The sequence below is a fragment of the Engystomops pustulosus genome, chromosome 7 (assembly GCF_040894005.1).
Source record: "Engystomops pustulosus chromosome 7, aEngPut4.maternal, whole genome shotgun sequence".
NCBI classification, from domain to species: domain Eukaryota; kingdom Metazoa; phylum Chordata; class Amphibia; order Anura; family Leptodactylidae; genus Engystomops; species Engystomops pustulosus.
The window spans coordinates 38613766-38640035 of record NC_092417.1 but is presented as its reverse complement, the minus strand read 5'-3'; the positions used below and the strand labels follow the sequence as shown (position 1 = coordinate 38640035).

The 26270-nt window shown below is 41.3% G+C and overlaps 1 protein-coding gene across 2 annotated transcripts; it reads right to left on the bottom strand.

Annotated features, from left to right (window-relative positions):
- On the bottom strand, positions 1-25478 carry BAZ1A (bromodomain adjacent to zinc finger domain 1A). 2 transcript variants are annotated; one of them, XM_072115513.1, is made up of 28 exons: positions 25335-25478; positions 24951-25081; positions 21630-21908; positions 20032-20148; positions 18687-18788; positions 16696-16783; positions 16150-16275; positions 15985-16063; positions 15033-15199; positions 14085-14180; positions 13393-13531; positions 13151-13297; positions 11806-11901; positions 11244-11468; positions 10814-10979; positions 10324-10431; positions 9318-9436; positions 7845-8375; positions 7494-7654; positions 6531-6676; positions 6124-6272; positions 5118-5210; positions 4783-5030; positions 3462-3649; positions 2201-2703; positions 1823-1968; positions 1607-1694; positions 1-851 (listed from the first exon to the last, which is right to left on the bottom strand). In XM_072115513.1, the coding sequence occupies exons 2-28, from the start codon at positions 25061-25063 to the stop codon at positions 667-669; spliced, it is 4605 nt and encodes a 1534-aa protein (XP_071971614.1). In that variant the 5' UTR covers positions 25064-25081; positions 25335-25478; the 3' UTR covers positions 1-666. The 2 variants fall into 2 exon arrangements, with proteins under 2 accessions (XP_071971614.1, XP_071971615.1); XM_072115514.1 differs by lacking the exon at positions 25335-25478 and adding an exon at positions 25197-25221.
- Between the last annotated feature and the right edge of the window lie 792 nt (positions 25479-26270).

Sequence of the window (26270 nt, the reverse complement as noted above, 5' to 3'; positions counted from 1 at the left end):
TGGGAAAAACAACAAACATTTTTATTGCTTTTAAACACAGGTATCTGCATAAGAAGACCTCCCTGTGCTAGTAACCTGCAACAGCCCTCAAATATGTTGGTCACATGGGGGGGAACAAAAGGTAGAGAGAGATTTATATCTGGAAAAGTTTGTCATAACAAACAGTTAAACCTCAAATACAAAAGATTCATAAATACAAAACAACTCAAACATAGGTTGTAAATGCTAAATAAATAGCTAGGATTTGCAAAATACTCTTTTAAGTGTGTATCGTCCATCCCACAAAAATATACCCCAGTCTATTCAACTCAAGTAGTGTTCAGGTAGAAAATCTATAGTCACTTTTTTTTTTCTTCCTCCTCCTGGATATAAACAGTAAAGTTTCAACGAGAAAATAACAAAAAAAAACCCTACATGAACAAAGTAGAAAAAGACATGGCAATAAACAGTACGCTGTACCTCCGATATACATATAGATACGTCTATAAACATACATGTATGTGGCTTGGACCATATTGAGCAGTTGGTGCTTTTGCCCTGAGTGCTGAGGTGTGAGGAGTCAGTGCTTGTTATGTGGATGGCCAAGTGTCTGGCCTGGCGATTGAGTTCAGCAGGACATCAGTATTATAAATAACCTTGCTCGCCCCCGACACAACTTGTCCCAAGTCAGATGCGAGACCTTTTAGCAGGTGGAGCACCTGGGGTACTTTTAGTGATCTCCAGGCCCAATTTCTGAGCTTCTTCAATGAAGAAAGATTGCAGCCGAACTCCAGCTTTAGCCTCGTTGCTAGTCACATGGTTATACTCAAAGCAATTGGAGAACATCAACTCGACGTCAGCTACAAACTCCGCTGTAGGCAATAGAGGAAAAAAACAAAACAAAACATCAAGCATAGTTTATACCCAAAACAGAAAAGTTACAAAAAGTATGAAAGCAAGATGCTTATGTCATTATTTGCTACATGAGAATGGACCCATGTCCTAGTCATATCCCACAGACCGAGCACTGTGCCAGGAAATATGATGCAAGAACTCCATGTTTGTGTCAACGCATCTGTTCGGCCAGCAGATAGTGACATATGATGCAAGGACTCCATATCTTCTGGCCGAACAGTTGCGCTGACACTATCAGGGAGTCCTTGCATCATAGTGAATTGTATGCAAGGGCTCCTTGTCTAGTTCACTGCGCACACAATTCCGTTACCACGGAGAGAGTGCCTTTATTCATTATATTCCGCATTATATCTAATTGCATGGCATATTACATTGCATTGTATTCCACTATGATGCAAGGACACCCGTCCAATGCACTGAATACACACGTCTGTTCCCGCAGAAAGAGCACCTTCATATAGGTAACCTGACACTTGTTGGTGCCAAAAATAGGCTGCCGTGGTTAGATGCCACGAAAACACCACTGAAGCCTGTATGCCAAGAGTGACCACCAACAATAATAGCTGTGTGATATGACGGAAGAGGTAAAGTTTTGATTTTTTTGTTTCACTGCATCCCCTGTCCGTGCCTAGAAACAACTTGGTCCTGGACAACTTCTACAAGTCAACCAGCCATTGTCACATTTTATGATACGATAGGTTGATAAACTTACATGCCGTCTTATATTCACATTTGTTCACTTTCTCACGGATTATATTTAAGGCAATGGGTCTCTTGATGATGTCGAAGTAATCTGGTACCTATAAATGAACAACAATGGGGTGAACTACACTAAGCTACCTCACAGAATGTACAGTAATAGTTCAATGGAAGCCAAATGGAATGAAGCCAATGAAACCACAGAACTTATATTTTATATTTTACTTACCTGGACCTTGGACACTAGTCTCATGAAAGGCCAGCTGTCATCGTGCCTCACCAACTCTACCACCAGCTGCTCACAAGCTGATAACTCATGGACGCCCTGGTGTCTGCCAGAACTCCTCCTGCTTGCTGCATCCACTGGGGAAATCTCTGGAGATACAAGCGGGAACAAAGGTCAGGAACATAATCCCAGGCCCAGAGTATGACATAACACACGGCTTATTATCTGCTAGTAGCAGGACTATCATCCCCACGGTTGAGAGAGAGTGGTCATCTCGGTCCACAACCGAGTGCCTACTCGCTTATCTCATATTGATAATCCAATAACATCAACTCCTAACTATCTGGATCAGTCCCTCTACTCCAAATCCAAGGCACTTACCAGTGGTTATAAGTCTCTTGCCCCTTCCTCTGGTTTCTCCAGGAGTAGGGGTTGAATTCTGGGATTGCGACCTTCTTCCTTTGGGCGTCTGCTCGGCATTATCAAGGGTAAAAGGACGGAAGGCGAAGGGGCTTCCTACAGGCGTGTTATCAACAGACGCCATCTTTTTTCCCCTGCCTCGGCCTCTGCCCCTTCCCCTGCCCGGTCCATTATCCGTCACCAGCTCCACAAGGGAAGCCTCGTGCATTTCTGCATTTGCTTGTGAAGTGCTAAGGGATAGACGTGAACTTGTCTTCCTTTCCATTGGGGGGGCTGAATTGGCCTTTTTGCCTCTACCTCTTCCTTTCGGAGACTGCAAACTGTTTTTGGGGGTGACTTGCTGATTTTTAGGTGTCTTGCCAGGCTCCTTTTTGCTGGTCCCCTTTTTGGGTCCTGGTTTTCTACCAGGTTTGCCTTTAATCTTTAGCGGTAACTGTAATTTTCCTTTCCCCTTCTTTGTTACGCTGAAAGAAAAATTTTGGACTAAAATTAATGCAAAGCTTAAAAGGAAAATCGCCATCAGAATCTATCAGGATAAACCAGGGGCGCTTACTCAGACTCGTGAGCTGTGGTAATCTTCATGTATTTGTTATCTCACATAAAAGGGGGAATCCTCCTCTACATTATAACATGGATAACAGCAGGCAGAGGGAGGGAGAAGAGCTGGGAGAGGAGAGGGTGAGAACAGTGTAACAGCCTGTGAAGCTGCAGTGAGAGGCGCACTGGTAAAACCCCCCAGAAGCCCTTCTACCTCATTAGCATAATGTTGAAAGTTTTTTAGTTGAAATTTTAATAGGAAAGAGGTAATGGATAACAAATATAAGATAAGCACAGTCACAAGTAAGTAAGTATCCCTGGTATAACATGCTTTATTTTGATGGAAGATTTATTTTAAGTGATGAATAAATAGATTTTTAAAAAAATCATGGAAAACCCATGTAAGCATTAGCCTTTAGTTACATGCACAATGCCCTTTCCCAAATGGATAGGAGATTGCAAAGTGTGAACAGAGAAAAAAAAAAACCCTCAAATACGAAGTCGGCACCGAAAAGTCTGCAAGAATGTGCACAGACAATGGGACACATTCATTGAAATGGACCCATTTCACAAGCAGACATTAAATCTGTTGCTATAAGAAACACATCCAGCTTTAATTTACAAGGTTCATTGCATTTTAGGTGCTAATGCACATGGGGACACAAACCACTCATCTGGTTCTGACCTTTCTTCTTCTGACACGTCCATCTCCTCCTCATCTTCAATTTCAGACTGCTCCTCCACTTCATCATCTTCTAGCAGATCTTCTTCCTCCTCCTCCTCACTATCCATTGAAGGTCTCTTACGATTAGGCCTGCGTGTCCTTTCCCTCGGTTTGCAATCTGGACAGAACCAGTCGCCATCAGGAATAAACTGAAGCAAAAAACAAATGGCATCAAAGAAAAAAAAAAAAAAAAGGAAAGTACAAATGACAAATATATCTAATCAATCTATGCGCATATTTTCTAGAAAACGCAGACCTCAGCTAAATAAGACCATGGGTACTGCAAAACTCCATTACGCTGACGGAGCAACGAGGGGTCTGACGGAAATAAATGGGACCCCTCGTTTTCTTGATCTCTGAGGGTCGCATCACAGAGACAACCTCTGATCACCAAATTAGGCCCTATCCTCTGTTCGTGGGAAAAATCCCTTAGGAGTGCATTCACACGTGGCATTAAGGCAGGCGTTTAAAAAAAAAAAAAACACATCACAGCAGCTGTGTAGAGGAGATTTGCCCAATTACAATGCTGTCAACATAGCGTTTACAAAACCCTTTCTAGAATTTGTGAAATGTCCCTCATTTACCTATAAAGGAACTCAAAAGTCATATGAAAATGCACAGAGGAAAGCCATACTTTGCCCGAGATGAGTCAAGTTTAGAGATTAGAGGGAGAGAGCCACTTCAGATGCCCCCACCTTTTGTTCTTTAGCACCTAGAAACATGCTTTTGATGCCATATCAAAGTGTGAAGAATTTCATCAGGTTTGTGGATCTGAACTAAAGAACCAGAGATAACCAGGCAGTTAAAAGCTCACATTCTCATCTTATGATTTTACCTGCCAGTATCTCTGGTTCTGCCCACAATCCTGAAGTGATATGAAAGACGAAATTATTTTTATCTTAAAAATGACACCAAAAGCTCCGCAGCCTCTAAAGAGGACCTGTCACCTAAATTTTCGTCACTAGGAGCTGCTTACTAAAGGTTTTCCGGTAACGCTATCACTATAACACTGCGGCGTTTGATCGAGCACTAGGAGCTGCTTACTTTAGTAAGCAGCTCCTAGTGCCGATAAATTGGGTGACAGGTCCTCTCTAACATGACTCATCCTGCATAATTCTTTTCTGCTCATTTTCACATGACTTTGGTTGAGAAACAGCCTGAGATTTCACATAATTGAGAATTCTAGAAAGGAATTTTCATACCCTTACTGAGGACGCCCATGACCCCCATTTGACACATAACTGGAGCTAAACTATATTCCAAATGCGGTGAGACCAATTACCTTCAGCTTAGGCCTCACGCAGAAAATGTGGTGCCCTCGCTCACAGCCGTCACACAGGACCATGCTCTCGTTATCTCCTTTCTTGCGGCAAACCTTGCACCTGGCATTACGAATGGATCGGGACCACAAGATGCTGCGATCCAATGTGGATAAGTGGAGAAAGATCTGAGATAAATTGCTGGACGAAAGTAAAGACTCTCTCCAGCGGTCCAGCACTGTTCTCTGAACGCGACCGCTCTCACCTGCATCTGAAATGAAACAACACAGTCAGCATTTTTTTTTTTTAACCGAGGTTTCTTCTTGTGAAGCCTTATTTCCAACAAAATGTTGCTTACCATCTCTTTCACTAATTTGATCTTCATCCTTCTTTTTTTTGTCATCCTTCTTTTTATCTGATTTAGAGCTCTTCTTATTGTCTTCCGCATCACCTGTATAAGAGATGACCACCAAAAAAAAAAAAGTGAGTCTACTAACAATATAATACACGAGGCAAAGATTATGAAAAATATAGATATAACATATATTACAATATGGGAAATCTCAATCTCACAATTTAGCCATTTGTACACTGTGTACAGTGATTTCCATTAAAAGGAGTTGCCTTTGGGCACACAAATCAAATTGAAGTTTTTGCCCCCCCACCTCCCCTATGAAGGAGGAGAACAGCCACCCAAAGTGTCCCTCAAAGTTAACCCTGTGGAAACACCTGTATAAGGCATATATTACAAAATACTGACCCGAATCAAACCATGAGAAAAAGGCCAAAGAACCAGTAAATCTTTATAGACAATAATATACTAAAAATACTAATCTAATAAAAAGAACAAGCTAATTACTATAATGCACAATAGGGGAGATATTTTAAGTCAGGCTTAGTGTGTCTGCTTTTTTTTTTTTCTGCTGGACACCCGAATATTGGCTCAGGTAGATGCTTCCGAAAGCAAGCAGCTGCCTAACACTACCCCAGCCTTATTGGATCATACCCATAAAGCTAGCAAACACTGCACAGCATATCGCTTCATGAGGGGGTGGCCCGAGGAACTCCCCCCCCCCCCCCTCTGCTTTTCCTTGGACAGCCCCTCCCATACCATAGGACGGCGGTGACTGCCAGGCTTTATGAAGCCTCGGACCGTCCCATCATGAATACGCCGGACCGCTGTGAGCTTGGTCTGTTGTTCTGAGGGCTATGTAGTGCAGCATTTCCTAGCTTTATCGGTATGTTCCGATAAAGCTAGCGGTTTAATACTGCTATGATCTCAAGTACAAACAAACAAAATAAAAGTCACAAAAGAAGAAAAAAAACAATACAAAATAGAAGAAACATGTGCCCAAGTAACTTACCAAGAGGAGCTTTTAGGTATTTGCGCTCCACTCCTTGCTCTATTTGCAGTAATGCTTGTGCCAGATAATGCACAGAATTTGTGGCTGGCTGGGGAGTGCTGGCATTCGTAGATGTGGCACTTTGATTTTCTGTTTTCAAACTCTGAAGCCTGGAGGAAAAAGATCAAATTATTAAGTTTCTTTTTTCAGCATCATGCAATAGGCCTAGAGTATATGGTGATGCCAACTAATGGTGATACCATGGGGCAGATATCATGGACATGGGGGGGGGGAGGGGGGTGACATAGTGCCCATGAACAAATAAAGCTTCTGGTTACATACGGATAACCACTTCATTCATTATAATAGTGGGTCACAGCATTTAGACTATTTATTTATTATAAATATTTTTACTAAGAGTGTCAAACCTGTCCTTGCCACTTTGACTTGTGTCATTTTCCACCTCCATGCCATTATCCTCAAATTTTATGCTCCCATTTTCTTTTGTTTCATTATGCAAAGGTTCATATGAGCTGTTCTGAAGAGCTGACCTCCATGTCTGTCTGTCAGGCACCTGGATTATTAAAAAAAAAAAAAAAAATAATATATGATATGGGTCTTAAACCGCCAAAATTCACTTAAAATGCCCTGGTAATTAAAAGCTTTTTGAGGCCACATTGCTAAGGAGTTAAAAATCACGAAGAAATCAAAATATGAATAATATGAAACGTTCCTGGTTGGTCACATACAGGCAGAGAAAACACTGCTCCGCTACATCCATACACTCACACACTGCACTACTTCAACCAGGCAAGGACCTTTTAGTGATGCAAATAATAACACGTGTTCAGTCACCTGCTTCTGACATCACTCTAGGTCCTGCAGTAAGGATGTATTCACACATGGCATTAACGCGTGCGGTTTCAAATGCATCACAACAGCTAAGAGATTTTCCCCGATTACATTGCTGTTAACATTGTGGTAATCTTATATATCTTAGCCATGGCCTCTTATCTTCTTAAAATCAACTTTGAAAATGATGCTTATAAGCCTGAGGAGCTTTACAGGCTGCTACACTGTCTCACCCTCCCCCTGCTACCTCAGCACTTGTGCAGGGAGAACTTCCTGTTGTGCTGAGGGAGCAGGGGCGTGGTTGAGACAATGTAACGGATCGATCACAAAGGGGCTAGGGCAGCCCCTCAGGCTCATTATTATTAGTACGATTATAAAAGTTGATTTTAGAAGGAAGGAGGCTATGGATCTAAGAGTAAGTGTCCTGGGTTTATCATGATGGATTTTGATGGTAGATTTCCTGTTAAGTATATAAAGATTTGAGTAAAAAGCCTATTTAACAAGACAAATGCTGGGATCTTATCAATCAGTTCTAATACCTTAACAGAACCAAGAGTGCCCTGGTAAATCCGTTCTTCAATGTCCAGGAGGAGCTCACAGAGTCTGAGTTCTAGTTGCTTTTCAGCAGAGGTCTGTGTGGGTTCATGCACCTTTGATGGTCTTCCCCTTGCAGGTTTAACCTCTGTTGGGCCTGGACTGTCTACAGAAGTGACAACTATTATAAAATCTGCAATCCACACATTTACTGAAAAAGTTAAAAGAAAACTTTACAGGTACTATAATAAACATAAAAACTCTGAATTGTGTTATTAACACTGAATCGGCAGTAATAGTTCACAAGAATAGAGTCTCAAATTCCCCATATGAATGGACTTCAGCTAAAGCAATACCTGATATATGGAAACGACTTGCTGGGAAATTGTTCAGTCTCTGGCAGATCCTTATCTTTTCTTGTACCAGCATGTCTTTCAGTGTACTCTCTCTGTATCCTCGTGTGTTCAAGCACTCAATCAGTTCATTCAGCTGTTCTTCTGTGCTGTAGTAGCTCCAGCGATTCGGCTTGTCTACAGGTTTAGGGACCTCCACTTTCTCCTCCTCCTGCTCTTCTTCTTTTACAGGAGAGTCATGACCATTCACTTTAGGGCTATTTTCAATTTCCCTTTCAGAAAGTGGTTTTAACATATCCTCAGTTACACCAGTATAATCCTCCTCCACAAAGAGCCCGGGTATGGAAAAGAAAGTCCAGAATCGCCTGTACCAGCGGTCCCGACCCAGAGGGATTATGTTGGTGCAGGATGTGACAAGTTGCATCTTTTCCAGCAGTTCCTGCTCCTTTTTCTCCTGTTTCTGTCTCAGGATTTCTTCCTCTGCTGCTGGATGCCCTTTCTTTCCCAAAGATTCTGTATTTTTATCTTTCTGACCTGTGAGGTTTAAGCAAAAGACAATATTTATAATACCAAAAAAATTGGAATCTGCAAAATCAGCAACAAAAACAACATGTCCTGTGCGACAATACTGCTTTCCTAAGTCCTAATTCCTAACAGGCAGCTTAAAAGACTTTGCAGGAGCATCTGCTATGGATCCAGATGTGGAGCAAGGGAAATATATGCCAGATTAGAATCCAACTGAAAATCTGCTGGAATTTTACACTACAAAAAGCAGCACATAGAATTAATGCAGACAATTTTCTGCCTTATACAAGGTGTGTATTTTATACTGCACAATGCATGCTTAGGAACGTGCGCATGCTAAACACACACCTAAACAGAATGGCTCAAGAACTTACCCCAGCGGTAATTCCACAAGCATCACAAAAACAGCTGAAATCCTCTTGTTTATGATGTGTTTTTATGCTTCGAAAGGGACGCAGAACTCAACATTTGCATGGAATTGTACAGGTTGAGTTCTGCAGAAGGATCCATAGCAGCTGCGGATCAGGAATTCGCACAAGAAAAAAAAAAAAAAACAACCCAGGTTTCTCTGCAAAGTGTGTATGGGATTTGGATAAGTCCTATACACTACACTGCTACAGTATTAAACTACAGATTTTTTAGTTTCAACAAGGTTTTATTGAAATGAAAGCATAACAGTGCCTTACAATAGGTCATGGCATAACATATGCCCCTCACAGGGGGATCTCATAGAAGCGATTTCAGAATGATGCATAATCAGCAACTGTATTAAGCAAACTGAACAAACTACAGATTTTTTTGAGTGTGAATTATGGTGTGTGTGGGCACACATTGTATAATGTATGCAAATGAGCTCTCAATAAGGAAGAAAAAGGTCTTTGGGGATAGGCACATTCTGCATAGAAATATGGTTGGTTGGTTGGTTGTATGATAGTAGCCAAATGCATTTACCTTTTCTTTTTTTGCCTCCAGGTGCTGAACCTTCTTCATCCTCCGCAGGCATTTCCTGGTCTCCCTGCTCAGAAGTTTTATTGTCTGCGTTTTCCTCCAAATCTTCCTGTTCTTCATTTCTAGGTTTCAAGCAAAAGGACTGGTGTGTTACGAAATGCATACAGTATCATACATAAAATATACATTGGTGGGGGTGAGGGGCAATTTTAACCAAAGCCAAGTAAAACAGTGCTGGAGGACGGTTACACTAAACCTCACACCAAGCCCATGATGCACCAAAATGTTCATTTGCAGAGAAATATATATTCTCTCTACATTCAGACCACAGAACTGTATTGTTATACTTGTGTAAAAAGGTATCATTATAATTATGGGTGCTCCATCTATGACACCCCAGGTTTTGTTTAAGGATGAAATGGGAACTGACATTCCCCCTTTAAAGGATCCACCATCAGAATCCATCATGATACGCCAGGGACACCAACTCAGATTTAGACACGGTGAATGTGGTAATCTTCTTATATTTGTTATCCATGGCCTCCTTCCATCTAAAGTAAATTTTTAAAAATAATGCTGAATGAGCAAGAAGGGCTCCAGGGGGAGTTACCAGAGGCAGAGGGAGCAGGTTAATAAAGTGTAACACTCTGTGAAGCCAGAGCATAGAGGGGATAGGGTGGTCCTTCAGGCATATTACCATAATTTTAGAAGGGAGGAGGCCATGCACAAATATAAGAAGAGGGTCTTAGCTGATGCTCACAGAACCCCTCAGGTTCATTCACATATTTTATAAATCGTTTTTCAACAAAAACACACACTACGAGAATGCACCAGATGAAACAAACATGTAAGAGTTCATTGATTCTCATGGTAGATTTTCAGTGTAATTGATAACGCAGATAACCCAATCTGTGCAGATTTACTATAATATCTATATAATTCATGTTAACTTGAGACAATTTTGAGTTTTTCTCAGTATAGAAGAGGCTTCAATATCCATGGTGCTCACCCTGCACTCCTAGCCGAACTGCTATTTTCATCTTCTCTCAGTTTATCCTCCTTCTCCTTCATCTTCAGCTCTTGCTCCTTCAGCTTCTCCTCTTTCCGTTTTCGAATCCTTAAATAACATTTGATGTATTTATTATCAGTTTATGGTTATTTCTGGCATACACAGTAATCACAATTTTAAATGCACTGTTAAATATGTGTTCACATCACATCCATACATACTTTTTGGTCTGCAGATGTCAGGGACATCTATATATTCACTTAGATGGTCAATTACATTTTACTGGAGCAATCAATAGGTAGGTACAGAGAAGACTTAGATTGATATAGTGAATCTAGTGTTTGAAGCTGAAGTGACAGCAGCTGATTAGTAAACCTTTACAATGATCAGCTTCTTTGCTCTTGACTTCTCTGTACTGTAAATGCCTTAAATCTTAGCTGTTTTGTTTAATGTTTCAGTATGTTGCGATTTTCTTCATTTCTATACAAACCTAGCAGCAGCTTCTTCCCTTTCTTTACGGTTCTGTTCAGCTTTTAGTTCTCGGAATTCCTGTTTTGCTTGGCGCAGCTCTTCAAGACAATCTTCAATGTAGTCTCTGGTGGAAACTAATGTAAGCAACTTTCCACACAGGGCATGGAGAATTTTCAACTTTTCATCTAAAAACATAGATGAACCAATATAAAACAACCAAATATGACAACACAGCAATATCGGCAACACAGAAAAAATTTCTAAAGTTATGGCGGCCGTGGGTAGTAATTTTCTGTAAATCCCAGAACTTGAAGGACCTTTTTTTCCCTTTCTCGATTGTTGTTACTTTTAACAAATTGATTGAACTATAAAACAACCAAAATATCTTTTGTTTCTTTGTTAATGAAAAGAAAAAAAAAAAAAAAGTCAGTATAATCAGCATTTCTCACCAGGTAACAAGTCATATACTGATGTACTGGACAGCTTCTTTAAGACTGCAGGGTTACTGATGCGAAGCTCCAGACAGGCATCATCTGTTGCAATAAAGCCGCCCTGCTTTTGGTACCGATATTTCGCATTGGCAGAGTTTGATTCCGTTCCAGAAGCCAAAATGTGTAAACGGAGAATTTCTGAAAGAGTGCAACTGTCTAAATCCAGTTCTTTCAGGCTGCAACCTGAAATAGAAAAGCAAGAAAGTCCTCTCTCATATAATAATTCTATAAGTGTTCTTTTGAATATATTATTTATTCATAACCATCTTATACTTGCAACCTAAGATGTATTTAACAATGTCTTTTAGGGAAGGGGCCTTATCAAGAAAATGGTCAGGTTCAATAACATTGTGCAAGACTAAATCTGTAATAAGAATTTGTCATAAGGTATTTCATTGTATAATTTAAATTCGTTAGTACCTTCAATGAATTTTAGTTTAGTGACTTGTATGTAATGAATCAGTCCAGGGAAATAAACTTTCTTGACGATTGTACACACGGTCGAGCACAGAAAACCTACCATGATTTAATTGGGGCCAAGCTGCTGCTAAAGAGGCTACGGCGTAAAGAGCAGACTTCGTTGTGTTGGCGTTTTCACCCAAAGCCTCCATTAATCCTGTAAAAGATAAAATACAAAAATCAGTCTAAGGTCTATTGCCCACAAGAGAGTTTGATGAAAATAACTTGCGTTGTAAGCTTGCCTGAATGTCTGTCCTGAACCTGCACTGACATGCGGAGTTCAGTCCCAGTCTAAGCGTTTGGGCTGGACATTCAGGCAAGCTTACGATGCGAGTAAATCACATCAACTTGTCCGTGGGCAATAGGCCTAAAGGAGAACAAATTAATTTTAGTAAAAAGTTAAAAGAAAAACAAAAAAGCAGGTTTATGGGCGTTACAATGGACTAACACCCATTTAATCCAAGGCTGTAGCTGCATCTGCAAGTGCTACATGCAGGGGGGCTTCATCTTGAAAAGCTTCTAGAATCTGCTCAAGTAAAAGATGAGGGAATCGGCTGTGAAACTTCCCACTAACATTTGCCCGCCGTTCTGTAGCACAGCGGCCACACGTCGGCGCTGGGGAGAGAATCATGGGGCACGGCACCGTTCCGTAGCCGGGGAAAGATAGGACATGTCCTATCTTTCCCCGGCTACGGAACGGTGCCTTGCGCCCATTGCCGTCTATGGGGGACGTATATATGCTATATATACAACCCCCATACGGCAATGTGAATGCAGCCTAAGGATGCAGAATTTACTTAGAGCCGCCTTTTACCTCAATTGAGTTTAGCCCAACTAATTCTCACTCTGTGCGATTGAAAACAGAAATGCGATTTCAGTTCAGTGATTTTATGTTCAGACCAGTAAATCCAACATGTGCACATAGAAGTTTGTTGGACCAACCAATGGGCTTAAAAATTTCTTTTTTTACGGACCTGCTACTATCACCTATGTACATACAGGTACTTCTATTTGCATTGTAAGCAGCCGTGCATGGTTAAAAGAGCGGACAAATTCACAAGAAAACTGCGTTCACATGATACACTTGCTTTTCTCCCAATGCATTTGGAATGAATTTCAAAACCAAATGTATGCACTTGGTAAATAGCATCTTGTATTTTGCCTTTGGTAATAATAATCATTATTATTAATGTTCAAACACATTTGCTGACGCGATTCGCCTGATGCATTATGCAATGTAAGCGCATCATGCTGTGCATCTTCAATAATTGTGAGCAGAATGAGCATACATGAGCTTGTTCAGCCAGCAGGTACAGAATGTAACAGTCTCAAAGTACACATTTAGCCTGGCCGAGAAGGTGTAGATTACCAAATGTATGGGTCTTATTAATGAGCATATCAAATACTTTTTGCTTCTTTGTCTGTTATTTGGTCATTGGCCACATCCTCCTCTTCTTCTGCCAAGGCCTGGAATATGGCACTCAAGAAAAAGAAAAGGATCTCACAAAGTGGCCCTTCGGGATCATTGCCGACCAAAGCCTCCTCAAGGACTTCTATCAAAGGAACAAAATACAAAAAAAATTTATTCAGGGGGAGAAAAAAAAAAAAATTATTTTAAAAAGTTACTTTGGGACTAGATGCCACTTACCAAAGCTCACTCCTTCTGGAAACTCATCCTTAAGGTCAAAAAGATCACCAAATGCATGAAGAAATTCTAAAACCATAACAGCATCCCCAAAACAATCAGGAGGAAGTTTCGTTTTCACTGGAATAGGAGATGGAAGATCCTAAAGATAAAAGAAAAAAAAAGGTAAATACCATGCATGCAAACTATATGTAGGCTGCAGTTTTGGTTTGACACCAGAACAGCTGAACTGAAAGGACAAGGAGTTGGGAGTCTAAGGGATGAGACATCTACTGATTACAACAATGGAGGTCTGTTGTACCCCAGATGAATAGAGCAGAAAGTCTTGCATCTGACCTGTTGCTCTTTAAATCTCTATGGCGCTGATGGAGATAGCAGAGCATCGTACTAGGCTAGATAATTAATAGAACATCAGCACTGGGGCGCAACAGGGGGTACAACAGACTCCAGTTCTCTTGATCAGTGGCGTTCCCTTCAATGCGATAGGGGCTAACTTGTCACAAAAACCCCTTGAAGCCAAGTCCGTCAGATCAAACTTTTCTATATACAACCACCCTAACTTAATTTATAACTTCTAATGAAATACAAATGCCCATTTTATCCTAAGAATGTTCTTGTCCTCCATTAAGTCTAATTTCTAGCTAGCTCCACTTTCTGTGTGCTGGATCCTCACCGTTTCACTTCAAGAAACTTACCTTTAAGTCGTCACACTCTATGTCATCTCGTCGCTGATTCCACATTTTTAAGCGTTCTGCATATTTACGTTTTTCTTCGCGTATTTTCTCTCTTTCCTAAAACAAGAACCATATAGATTTGAAAGTGTATATAAGAGCTAGTGAGCCATTTACCTCTTTTACCAAATATACATGACACAATCCGAGTCAGAAAACCAGGCTCTGAAAGTGAGACACTTGACTAATTTTCTGTCGATTAGGCCATAGATGTCCAACTAGCGTGGTCTGGACTCCTACCAACCTCAAGAGCTGAAAAGAACCTGCACAAATGTTTTTTTTTTTTTTATTGCTGGGACTCTGACTAATTGAATGAAGCTGTAGGTTAAGCATGCGTCATGCCGCTCCTTTCAATACTAGAGGAGCATCAAGTATTAAACACAGCACTTGGTTATCTCCGGCACTCCCACATGTTTGACCTGCCACAACTAGCGAGAATAGGATCCCCCATTCCCATGAAATGCAAAGGTCCTTTCTCATGATCAGTGATCGATAACTCTTGTTAACTACTCATAACTCTTTCCACAACAAAGAGATGCAATTACAATTTTTCCCTTGTAAAGGAGAAAATAATAAACAAAAAAAAAAACAAAACAGACAATTAACCACAGTAGCACGGAGTCCGACCTTTTAAGCGCATTATGGAAAAACTGGTTAGGCCCAAGTTCATACTTGCATTGAATTAAATAGGGAGCAGAAGGTTTTTAGGATTTGTTACACCCTAATAAAAAGATAGTGTTATGGAAGCCCTCGACAACAACATAAACTAGGTCTTAGTTTGCTCAACATTCATAAGTGGTATAGCATGGTAATAAATCTTTATTTACTGTACATAGCGCCATCAACTTCCGTAGCGATTTACAAATACAAAGAGCTTTCTGGGTTAGCGTTTGCTCCAAAAGATTGTGTTACCTTTTCTCTTTCGAGCTTTATCATCTGTTTTTCTTCTCGTTTTTTTAGCCGTTCTACCTGGACGGTTTTCTTAAATTCTTCCCTCAGTACGCCTTTATCCTGCTTTTCTTTGTTCCTGGATTGTATACGTTCAGCGCGTTCCTTTCTCAACCTTTCTTTTTCCAATTCTAATTGAGAGAAAAGTTCATATGATGAGAAGGTCGGCCCACGTTATATATATATTTTTTAAGCAAACGTTGTTTTCTATGACTACCAGGCTGCTCTCATTAAAGCTAGTTTAGCTCCTATAAAGCATCTTTTTTTTTTTTTGCAGTAATGGTATGCTCAATGGTGGAAATAGCTCGAAGACAAGTCTTCTCGAAGGCCAGAAATTTTAGTATCTCTCCAACTTAAATAAGGTGAGCTTCACTCTGGAACTTTTAATTTGCCAAATATTTCTTGTGGGTATAGCAAATAGCTGGGTGGAAAAAGGGAGGCGGAGCGAGTGCAAGCCAAGACAGCAAAATATAGGACATGCCCTATATTTATGGCACAGCCGAGTCATGCTGTAGTGCTACACTGCGTGCTTTCCGCAAGTTGTGTGGTCGTATCAGCGGCCCCCATACGGTCGTTTGCATGGGGACTCACTCCTTTACATGCGATTCTATAGAACCATAATACTCAGACTGTCTAGTAGTCCCAATGATAATTCAGCCCTTTCCACACCTCTTTGCTCCTCCAAACTCTGCTGTATTGACAGCCTGGGTGCCCACAGTGAAGGCTCCCAGTGCCAACTCTGGCAGCCATGTCATATGCCAGTCTGGTATAAAAGTATACTTAAAAATTACTTGGGGAAGTTTGTTTTCTTCTACAGATATATAGGGCTCCATAGTTTGCATTTCTTTTAGTGGTTTATTAATGTGATGAAAGGATGGAGTGCAGGATAAGAAACAGGAACTAGCAGAAACCCTACCCATTGCTTTCAGCTCTTTCTTATGCTGCCGTATCCTCTCTCGTTCCCTTGCAGCTGCAGCCTCTCTGGTTGCATGTTCCTAAAGCAGCAAGAATAAAACAATAAGTTAAGAAGTGATATTGCTCGATCACCAAAACCAGTTCTTCCTTTACATTTACCACTTACCCGTCTCAGGTGCCTTCTGGCAGCTGCTGCTTTTTTTTCTGCCGATAACACAAATCTTGGAGGCTCGTCAGGAAAGAAATGGAAGAAATTTTTCCCCAAGATCTGATATTTTGCAATACTGCTTGCCTACAAAATAGGAGGAGATATTGGGGTCAATAATCAGTGACATACGTGGCGTTGCTCTATTCTAGAGATTTCCAGACTTTCAATGGGAATCTGGTAAAAATCAAGTAGCTGCAAAACTATCCCCCACACTAATAGAGCACCAAGACTTGACGCAGAAAGTAAAAAATGTTGTATTCTGTAAATATAGTTGGTTACCAATTTGCAGTCAGGTAAACGTATATAAGGATAATAGAACTTCAGGGTTAAGAATTGAAGAGGTACAGCGAGATCCACAAATAACACAAGCGAAAGACGCTTAGAAATGCTCACATGCCTTCAGGTGACGAATAAAAAGTGGCACAAACTTTGCTACATGAAGCACAGGAATAACATTTTAGGAAAATGAGCACACTATAGATAATACTAAGTAAAATAAGTTACCTTGGGCTTTACCATCCCATTCTGTATTTCGCAGTGAAGTTTCAAGAACTGTTTTAGTCTCTCTTGTGAGAACATAGATGGTTTACGACTATGTAGAAAGAATGAACACAAATAGTCACATTTAATCAAATTAAATATTGTTTTGTGGTCGTTTACGTTTTAGATTTTTAAATAATGAATAGAACATCAGAAAAGACAATATATGTCTTCCCTGAAATGAATAAGGCATATCTATCAGCAAATCACATAATATCCAGAGGGGTAATACCACCCATGGAAATGTTGACCAATACAGATATGGTCCTGAAATACCATAACATAATTGCTCACTGGACTATGCCATTTCCACCATCATTTACCTTAATAAAGTTACAGAGAGGGTCTTAAACTCCTGACCACCTTTAGTAGTGCAAAGATAGGGCTATTCCTATGCCATACACAATGAGTGGCTGAGTAAGAAACAAGTTAAAAACCAAACTTGAGGCAAAACTTGTGTAGACTTGAAGACACATAGAACCACATTTATCAAAAACAGTGCAAACTGCCTGTAGAGGGTGCAGTGTACGACAGATTCATGAAATGTGTTGCCCAGTCTTCTTGAATCTGGCGCCCCCGCACCGTTTAGGAAGTGTGCACCATTTTTTTTTTGTGCCCTTTGTTCATGCTGCAGAATTGTGGCGCACGTCAGTAATAAATGTGGCACACGGTCCGACTAAGCTGTAATAGCCCCTGTAGGTGCACGTTTTTTTCTGTCTTGTTGGACACAGTGCAGCTTCAACACAAAACTGGCGCAGACACTTTAGAAATACATGTACAAGCAGTGTGAACATTCTTTCTAATGTAAAGCCAGACAGAAAACAGGCACTAACACTTTAATAAATTTGGGCCATAGATTTAGATTTTATACATGTTTAGCTGTACAATTACAATTTACATAGTTCCACAGATTTGTACATGTGAGCCATGTCGGTCTTGTCAGCAGGAATTCATAAATCACAAAATGTACCTATTTTCTACTACATCCTATGCAGACAGTTGTTTAATCATGATTGACAGAGATCTATACATACACACCTGATACGTGTAGTTATTTTCAAAAGTTCAATTTATCCATAATAATGCCCACAACTCCCCATTAAATGCAGTCACAATTCTCAACATACATCAGAGTCCCATAGGGGGTATCGACATCGGGAAGTTGTGGCATATCCTATTATGGAATAAATGTCCAAGAAAGAATATCCCTTTAAGACACATAATGGGCCAAGAGGCTGCCATAATATAGATTTTACAGTGTAGCTACCGTATATTCCGGCGTACAAGACGACCCCCCTACTTTCCTGTTAAAAATATAGAGTTTAAGATATATTCGCCGTATAAGACTACCCCTTTTCCAACAGCCAGCTCCCCCTGTATATTGCCAGCCTGTACCCCCAGTATACAGCCAGCCCCGCTGTATATAGCCAAACTGCCCCCCCCCCCTAGTATACTGCCAGCCTGTACCCCCAGTATACAGCCAGCTATTATACAGCCTGGCGGCCCCCCAATTGTGCAGAATGCCAGCCCCCCCAGTTTGCATCCTGCCGCCTCCCCCTCTATATAGCCAGCCTGCTTGGCACATTAATAATACAACAGCTTCTCACCTTTCCCGCGATCCACCGAAGCTCCGCTGCTACACTCCGGCCGGCGGTGACAGCTCATTGAGCACTGGCGGCTCACAGAATATGACGTCAGCCGCGTGCCGACGTCATATTCTCTGCGACGCCGGCACCCACGGTGCTGTCACCGGCGGCCGGAGAGTAGCAGCGGAGCTTCGGTGGATCGCGGAAAAGGTGAGAAGAAACATTACCGGCGTATAAGACGTCACCAGACCAGACTGAAGATTTTTCAGTCTTCAAAAGTCGTCTTATACGCCGGTATATTATAATGTAATGTAATTTCTGGTTAACAAGTAAATATACTTCAGTTGTGGCTTACAGCAGTATACATACCTCACTTGGCATTGTCTGACAGTAACAGATTCATACATTTCCTGTACAACAGGTTTAACTTTGTACTTTATTAAAGTTGGATCAACTGGCTCCTTTTTCTTCCTGCATGGGAGGAGAAAAATCAATTACCATTTTTGTCAGTTTTATACAATATAGTGGGGTACATTTACTAAGAACAGTGCAGTTACCTGTGTAGTGCACAGAGGGCACCAGATTCAGGATGTCTGGTGCACGTTTCTCATGAATCTGGCGCCCCATGCATTGTTCTGACAGAGTGCACCACTTTTTTTTTTTGGGTGCACTTTTAACATGGGTCGTGTGACACACTCCTGTCGGATTTTGCATCTTTAAACACAACAACAGCTAGAAATACCCACCTCCACTAGTCTTGACATACTGGGATCACCTAGAAAAGAAAATTATAATTAGCAGTACAAAGCACATGGACAAGATGTCCAGCGCTCCGGGCCGCTAATTATACACGCCCTCGCCCCTCCCTCTCCAGGAGGTGAACTCAGTCCTCTCGAGTAGGGTCACCTCGCTCTCCCATGCGCCTAGCATGCATAATTAGCAGGCTTGAGCCGTGGACATCTTGTTCCTGTGCTCCACAATGCCAATTATAAGTTTATTTTCTAGGTGATCCTGGTGGGTCAAGACAAGTGAAGGACAGCGCCAGGATACAGATGAAGTAGAGGTGAGCATTTCTAGCCTTTTTTTTTTGTTTAAGTGGTTGATTCACTTTAAAACTATTGAGCTGTAAGCCCTATAAAAAGAGAATTAAGTGACAACATGCATGCATAAAGTATATTTAAATGTTTTTTTTGTTTTGTTTTTTTTTTTTAGAGATGGGGGTCTCAGCAATCAATCACCTATCGCATATATAGGTGATAAATTATGAATGTTGGGAAAGTATCTCATATGAATTACACTAAACTGTGCACTTGAACTACAAGGACTACACAAGGCCAGTGACGGGCTGCAGCAGTTTTATGTCATCGATAGCAGCCTGTAAACTTAGGGTGCGTTCACACGGTCAGTTTTTCAGATGCTGTTTTTTGACACCAAAAGCAGGTGTGGATTATAATGGTTAAGAACATAAATGAGAAGAGTTACCAATCCTATTTTCTGCTCTCCGCTCCTACTTTGGACATCAAAAACTGCATCTGAAAAATTGAACGTGTGAACGCACCCTTAAGATTGATATGAAACCAACCAGAGCCTCTGTTCGGGATCATCAATTTAGGACATTTGCAGAATGTCAAAACAATTGATAACCCCTTTAAATATAACATGCCAGGATCTTTATATAGAGACACCATTATTATATTTAGAGGTTTATAATCACCAGCTGTCTGTAACTTCATCATCACTGTCACTGATGACAATTGTGTCGCTGTCGTGTCCATTCGTCATCCCGTTCTCCTGCGGTGGAAGTTTAACTTCCAAAACGGTACACTCCAACCTAACAAAGACAAGAAGATCGGTAGTAAACCCTCCACGGAAGGCAAGTTTTAACAAGTTGTCTCTGCTGGAGGCATGCTCACAAACACACAAAGGCTGCTAATATAGCATACAGCTGGCACTGTTGTGTCCTTTGTTCTGTACCACGTGCAGCACGAGGGGGGGAAACAACAATGAAGACTTTCATGAAAACTTGTTGCACATCATGTTTTAGCTTTCTACTGTGATGAATGTGAAATTAGCTTGTTCAAGGCTGTAAAATCAACTACAGGGAAAGGGTGAGCAGAAAACCATAAAATATGCTGTTTCCTCTATGGAAACTAAAAATGAGAGATCACGTCTGCATGTCTGATATATGATGGTCAGAAAAATTGTTTGTCCTCATACACACACTGTACTTCTGCTTCATGACAAATCTTTGTTGAAAGGTAAAAGGGTTTGTCCAGTTTAGGTACATAAAAGTTATTGTTTGAATATTAAAATGTTGTACAATTTCCCTGTAGAATTTGTGTATCAATTCCCTACAAATTTCTAGACCGCTGCTTTGTCATTTAATGTAAACCTCCATTGCTCTTCTCCACCGTCATGTAATAGACACAAAGGTGCACAGTTCCTCAGGAATGAGAATTGTGGGCTCCGAAACGTCACATCTATTCATCCTGCAGCTGCCAGGCTGGAGGGGGGCACAATTCATACACCTACATCTCATGAACCGCCGCACCTAGAAAAAATTCTGGAGTCATATTAAACAGGAGAATCTCTCCTATGATATAGATAGCAGGATTGCATACAGAGGCTTCACATAACTGGAGATAACCACTCTTAAAATTACAAACTGTCATTTTGGAAATAGAAAGCTGTATATAAATATCAAAAGTTTTTAATACAACTTTAAGGGCTCTTGGACACTAACACGCGTCCACCCGGCCTAAGCTGTACGGGCACACTGGAGAGGAGAAGAAGCGAGCGCTGCTCGACCCTCCTCTCTCCATAAAACCACACGGCCGTTATTACGGCCAAAGATAGAGCACACTATCTTTTTTGCGGGCACAGCACAGTACGACGAACACACATTGTATAAGCGGCCGTAAATATGCCCCCCTTATGTTAGTGTGCATGGACCCTAAGAATGGATCTCTCTGGTTCTATGATCCATACACAATCCACATATTAAAGAGGAGGTTCTGTTTAATATGACACCAGAATTGTGTTTCTAGCTCCCAGAGTACAGAAGACATAGGTGATTAAAGTTTCTAAACGTCCTTTATGCACTGGGCATGTGCAAATAGGACGTATATAGTCATATATACCACTTCATACCCTATACGAGGATGCTTCTAGTTTTGTGGTGTAAAATCTGGGGATAGGTTGCTTTTAGTAACTTTTTTAGCTTAACCTGACCAAGCAAAAAGTTGGAGGGTCAATGCATATGACAACATTGCAACAGGTAACCAGACACTTGTATTCACAGTCGCACCTCACCTTGCACCACTGTTTCTCACTACAGTCACAGTTTCACCGATAAAGAATCGCTCCTTCACATAATCATAGATGTCATCAGACAGATCTGACACCCTCTGATGGTTGGCGAGTGTGGCGAGGTATAACACGGGCACGACTATAGGCTCAGGGAAATTCAGCAAACTTTTTTTCACTTTCTTCTCAGATTCCAGTGCCTCTTGGTAAGTAAGTCCAGATTTCCCAGTGAAGGAGCAGCTCCATACGAGACTGTTGCATAGGATTGTGCGCTCGAAAAACTCGCTGTAATAAAGTAAATAGTTTAAATGTATAGATTATAGCAAATATTGCTAAAATAATCATAACAACGACCTGGGCCAGTGCCAAGTATTCAAAAATATCTCTTACAACATGTGCAGTCAAGCAATGCTGTATTGGAAACACATGGCAAGATATCAAAGCACCAAAGAGGTCTCCAGGAAAACATATAGATCCTCATGTGTGCAAAGTGTGATAGTAAGGTAGTATTGAGGTTAAGAGCCGGTTCACACCTCAGTTACTGCATCAGTTATTGTGAGCCCCCAAACCAGATGTGGACTCTACACAGAGATCCAGAATGATGGAAAGATTTCCCTTTGTGCTGTGTATTCTGGATTATCCCCTCATAACCGATTTTTAATCTATACTAAACTCAGTTAACAAATACAAAAAACCCAAAAGATGTGCAAAAGCTTTAGAGTATATAAATTGAGCATACCTTACAAAAACCCTAAAAGAAACCTCTGGCCCCGCAGTATATCTGTGAGTTTTAGAAGCTGTATTTTATAATCCACAAGAGAAGAAAAAAGAAAAAAATCCCACACAGATTAAGACACGGAGGTCGTGTTCACACGTTGCACTTCAAATGCAACGGGAAGAGGTTTGTCCCAGTGACAAATATGTTTCCATAGAAACAAATGTGTTCGGTAATCGCACCACATGTTTTGTTTACACGCACATCATGTGGTGCGCACTCCCAATTGCATGGGTTTCAGTGGAAACGCATTTGTGACAGGAACAAGCCCCTCCCCGTTGAACTGCTTAAAAAAATGTCATTGAAAACACAACATGTGAATGGGGCCTGAATGACATACTTATGGGAATAGAAAGAGGTAGTTAAATTGAATAAGTGTTCTTCAATACAAAAAGGGTAACATGAATCGGAACGTTCATGCAACAGGTAATGTCAGAAACTAAATATAAGAAAACTAGTTACACAGGATCATGGGCTTTACCTGAACATGAAAGAACTTTTACAGATAAAGCGCTGTCCAGATTTGCTTTTCAGTTTTTTTTTCCCCTTAGGTAAAAGAATCAAAATATTGTTGGAAACGTCAATGGAGGGCATTGGGGCAGCTGGTGCCAACATGTGACATGCAGCATTGCAATAACTTTTATTTAATGCAGGTGTTAAGCTACTGAAAAGAGCAAAGAAAAAAAAAAGAAATGAAATCTAAAAACCCACATGAAAACCAGACTCTCTCAGAAAACAAAAGAAAGCAGAGCAAACAATAAGTCCTGTCTCCAATTACACCCGGGCTTTGTGCATTCAGCTGCTTTTCTCCCCAGCACTAGGCTGCAGCGCTCCCTGCATGTGTGTCCCTCTTAAAAGAAGCAGCAGACAGTCGCGGGGATCTGTCTGTCTGAAACAAAAGCTGCTGAAAACAAAAGGAGCAGAAACATGGCCAGAAGGAAAACACAAGGGACTCTCAAAGTTTAGAGGAAGCAGAACCAAGACTGAGTGCAAAGAAAAACTATTCACACAATGAGACTAAACATCCCCCGTCACATGTCGCTGTATTACTTCCCTGGAATTGTATTGTTTTTCTTAGTGTCATGTAAAATGACCAAGCATTTCCATTAGTTAGGGTCTTAGTTGTTTATTACCCAATTCATATTTTTAAGCCTACGTGCACACAAACTTTTTTTTGTTGTGGATGATAAATTACCCCTTAATGTGTCAATGTATCATTATGTGCCTCCTTAGGACAGTTCTATGTCTGCCTTTGTAGCTGCTGCCGACCGGATTTATTAAAGTGGTTTGTACCCTTTAATAAATTAGTTTGAAGTGTTCTTGTGCAGTGTCAAAAAAGTTGCATAGTGCATAAAAAGACACAACACATATGTCACTGAGGAACTGGAGAGCTTCAAGTCAAATCTTGCTCTGCATGGCAGTGCACCAGATGTGCTTCTATCAGCGCAGCGCTCCAATCACAGCCTGACATGGTAGTGCCTGACTATATACCATCTCTACAAGGACACAGAAACGTCATTGCTGTGTCATACTTTTACTTCTACATAACCAGTAGCTGTGTGCAGTCATGGGACAAGGAGGGGTATTCCAATCTCCGCTATGATCGGAATCAAAGTATCCAAGTATGTGCAGCTGGGGGTTAGCCCCACATCCACTGGGAGATGAAAATCTGTCTAGAAGTTTTCTGATTCATTCTAACACTGATGGATCTGATCTGTCATCCATGAAGACTTTGTCAAGTCTCAAAGGAGCAATAGATGTAAATCCACTTGTGGCAGATGTTTATACAACTAAACGCGCACATGGATTCTACAAGCTCCATTCAAAGTGATGGCAAGTTTGCAGAAAATCTTGACCAATTAAACTTAGCAGTTCACCTGACAGATTTCCGATTGCACTACGTTTGGAGAACACCATTGTTTGAGTTTCTGCTACAAAACCCATGTTTACCTTTGCAGATTGTTTATTTTGCTTAGGATCCGACAGGAAATTCCTCATTTTCGTGCAACATTTGGATGAAATTTTAGAGGGGTGGTCCATTTTCAGCAAATAATAAATATTTGTGTAATAAAAAAAAGTTATACAAATTTTACATTATACTTTCTGTATCACACCCTCACTGTTTTCTAGAGCTCTGCTTGCTGTCATTCCACTTGCTGTCAAGTCATCTACCTGTCTCATCCCATGACCAGGGACTGGTGTTTATCTACAGGAAGTAAACAATGAAACTTCCTATATAGAATGACAGCAAGCGGAGATCTAGAAAACAGCAAGGAATTGATAAATGAAGTATATTGGAAAATTGTATAACACTTCACAACAACAGCCCTTTAAGTCTTAAGCATTGTAATGTACCATACCATGTAATGTAACCCTGTAAATCCACATAAAACAGACACATATAGTGATGAGAGTAAAGACTTTGGAATAACTCGCACAGTGTGGACAGAGCCTAAAGAGTGGGACATAAACACAGTCCTAACAGAGAACATGATGCATGTGACCGGCACCATAACAAAGAGCGGTGCGGCCAGGCGGCTCCGGGCTCTTACTCATAGTCTCTGAAGATCTCGTTGGTGACCCGGCAGTAGAAGAGGCGCTCGGCGGGGTCCAGGTCTGCCGGCGGCGGGGCCCGGGTGAAGGGCTTGCGGTGGAGCAGCGGCATGTCCTCTCCGTGCTCACACTGTGGAGACAGACAGCACAATCAGCGCCGCCACAAGCATCAACAAGCAAATCTTTATTCATAAAACTCAGCACAGAAGCCCGCACGTAATGTCACTAATAAACGGGCAACTGACCGGCCGCTACAAGGCCCGGGATCCGAGCATACGGGGTATTACGGTAAAGGACCCCGGACCGGGGAGCCGGCCACGTGACTCCGGGAAGACTAAGAAGAAAGAGGGTAATGTGAGAAAAACCCGCATAGAGGCCGCTACCCATGTAAACAGCTGCCAAGTCCTCCAGTCAACCGCCAGGCGTTATGGGCGCGCTGTGTGTCCCGCCGCCGGGTACTTCCGGTTGTGAGGAGGTGGCGGGAGCGGGAAGTGAGCGCCGGATCTTCCCCTATTGTGTTGTGTTGTGTGTGACACCGGCGCCGCTGATTGGTGCACGATACAGTATGAGGACGTGGGCTGTGCCCACACTGACTGGAGATATAGCTATATATATCTCTATATAATATAGGGGGACTGGATATATATCTATACATATCATTTACAGGAGATATATATAATAGGGAGACTTCATGTAGATCTATACATATAATATACAGGATGCCCAATGTCCCCTCACAACAAGAAACAGAAACTGAAAAATACTGCCTTTAGTTTTATCATAAAATCCAAATAATTTAGGAAAAAAATCAGACCTACAACGCGTTTCATGCCCACAGGATGTGCCTGGTGTTAGTATTATATTTCCAGGCTGAGAGGAGCCTTCATCAGAAAAGTTTGGCTGGAGAAGGGGCCGGTGACATTACTTGGTCTGATGGCAGACCCCTGACCTGTCCATCTGCTGCCTTTCTTACATCCAGCAATGGCCGCTGTTTGAAGGGAATTTTTTTTTTTTATATGCAAATGAGACTGTGGGGCTCTGGGGGTGTCAACGATGGCCCTCCGCACTTGGCTGTCATTTCATTTATTGCTCTTGATTTACTTGTCTCCTCCTTTGCCTCCATCCTCCTCTCACTCACACTCCACGTCTGCCAAGTGTTTTATGTCACCTTTTCATCACGACGATCACAGGACGTTTTGCAGCTCCAATTGCTCTTCTTTAATATTGGAGGGAACAAGCTGGGCTTTGCTCTTCATGAACATTTAGGCCTCGAGGGTCCTGCTGTCGGACTTTCTCTTAGTACTGACCACAATGAGGCC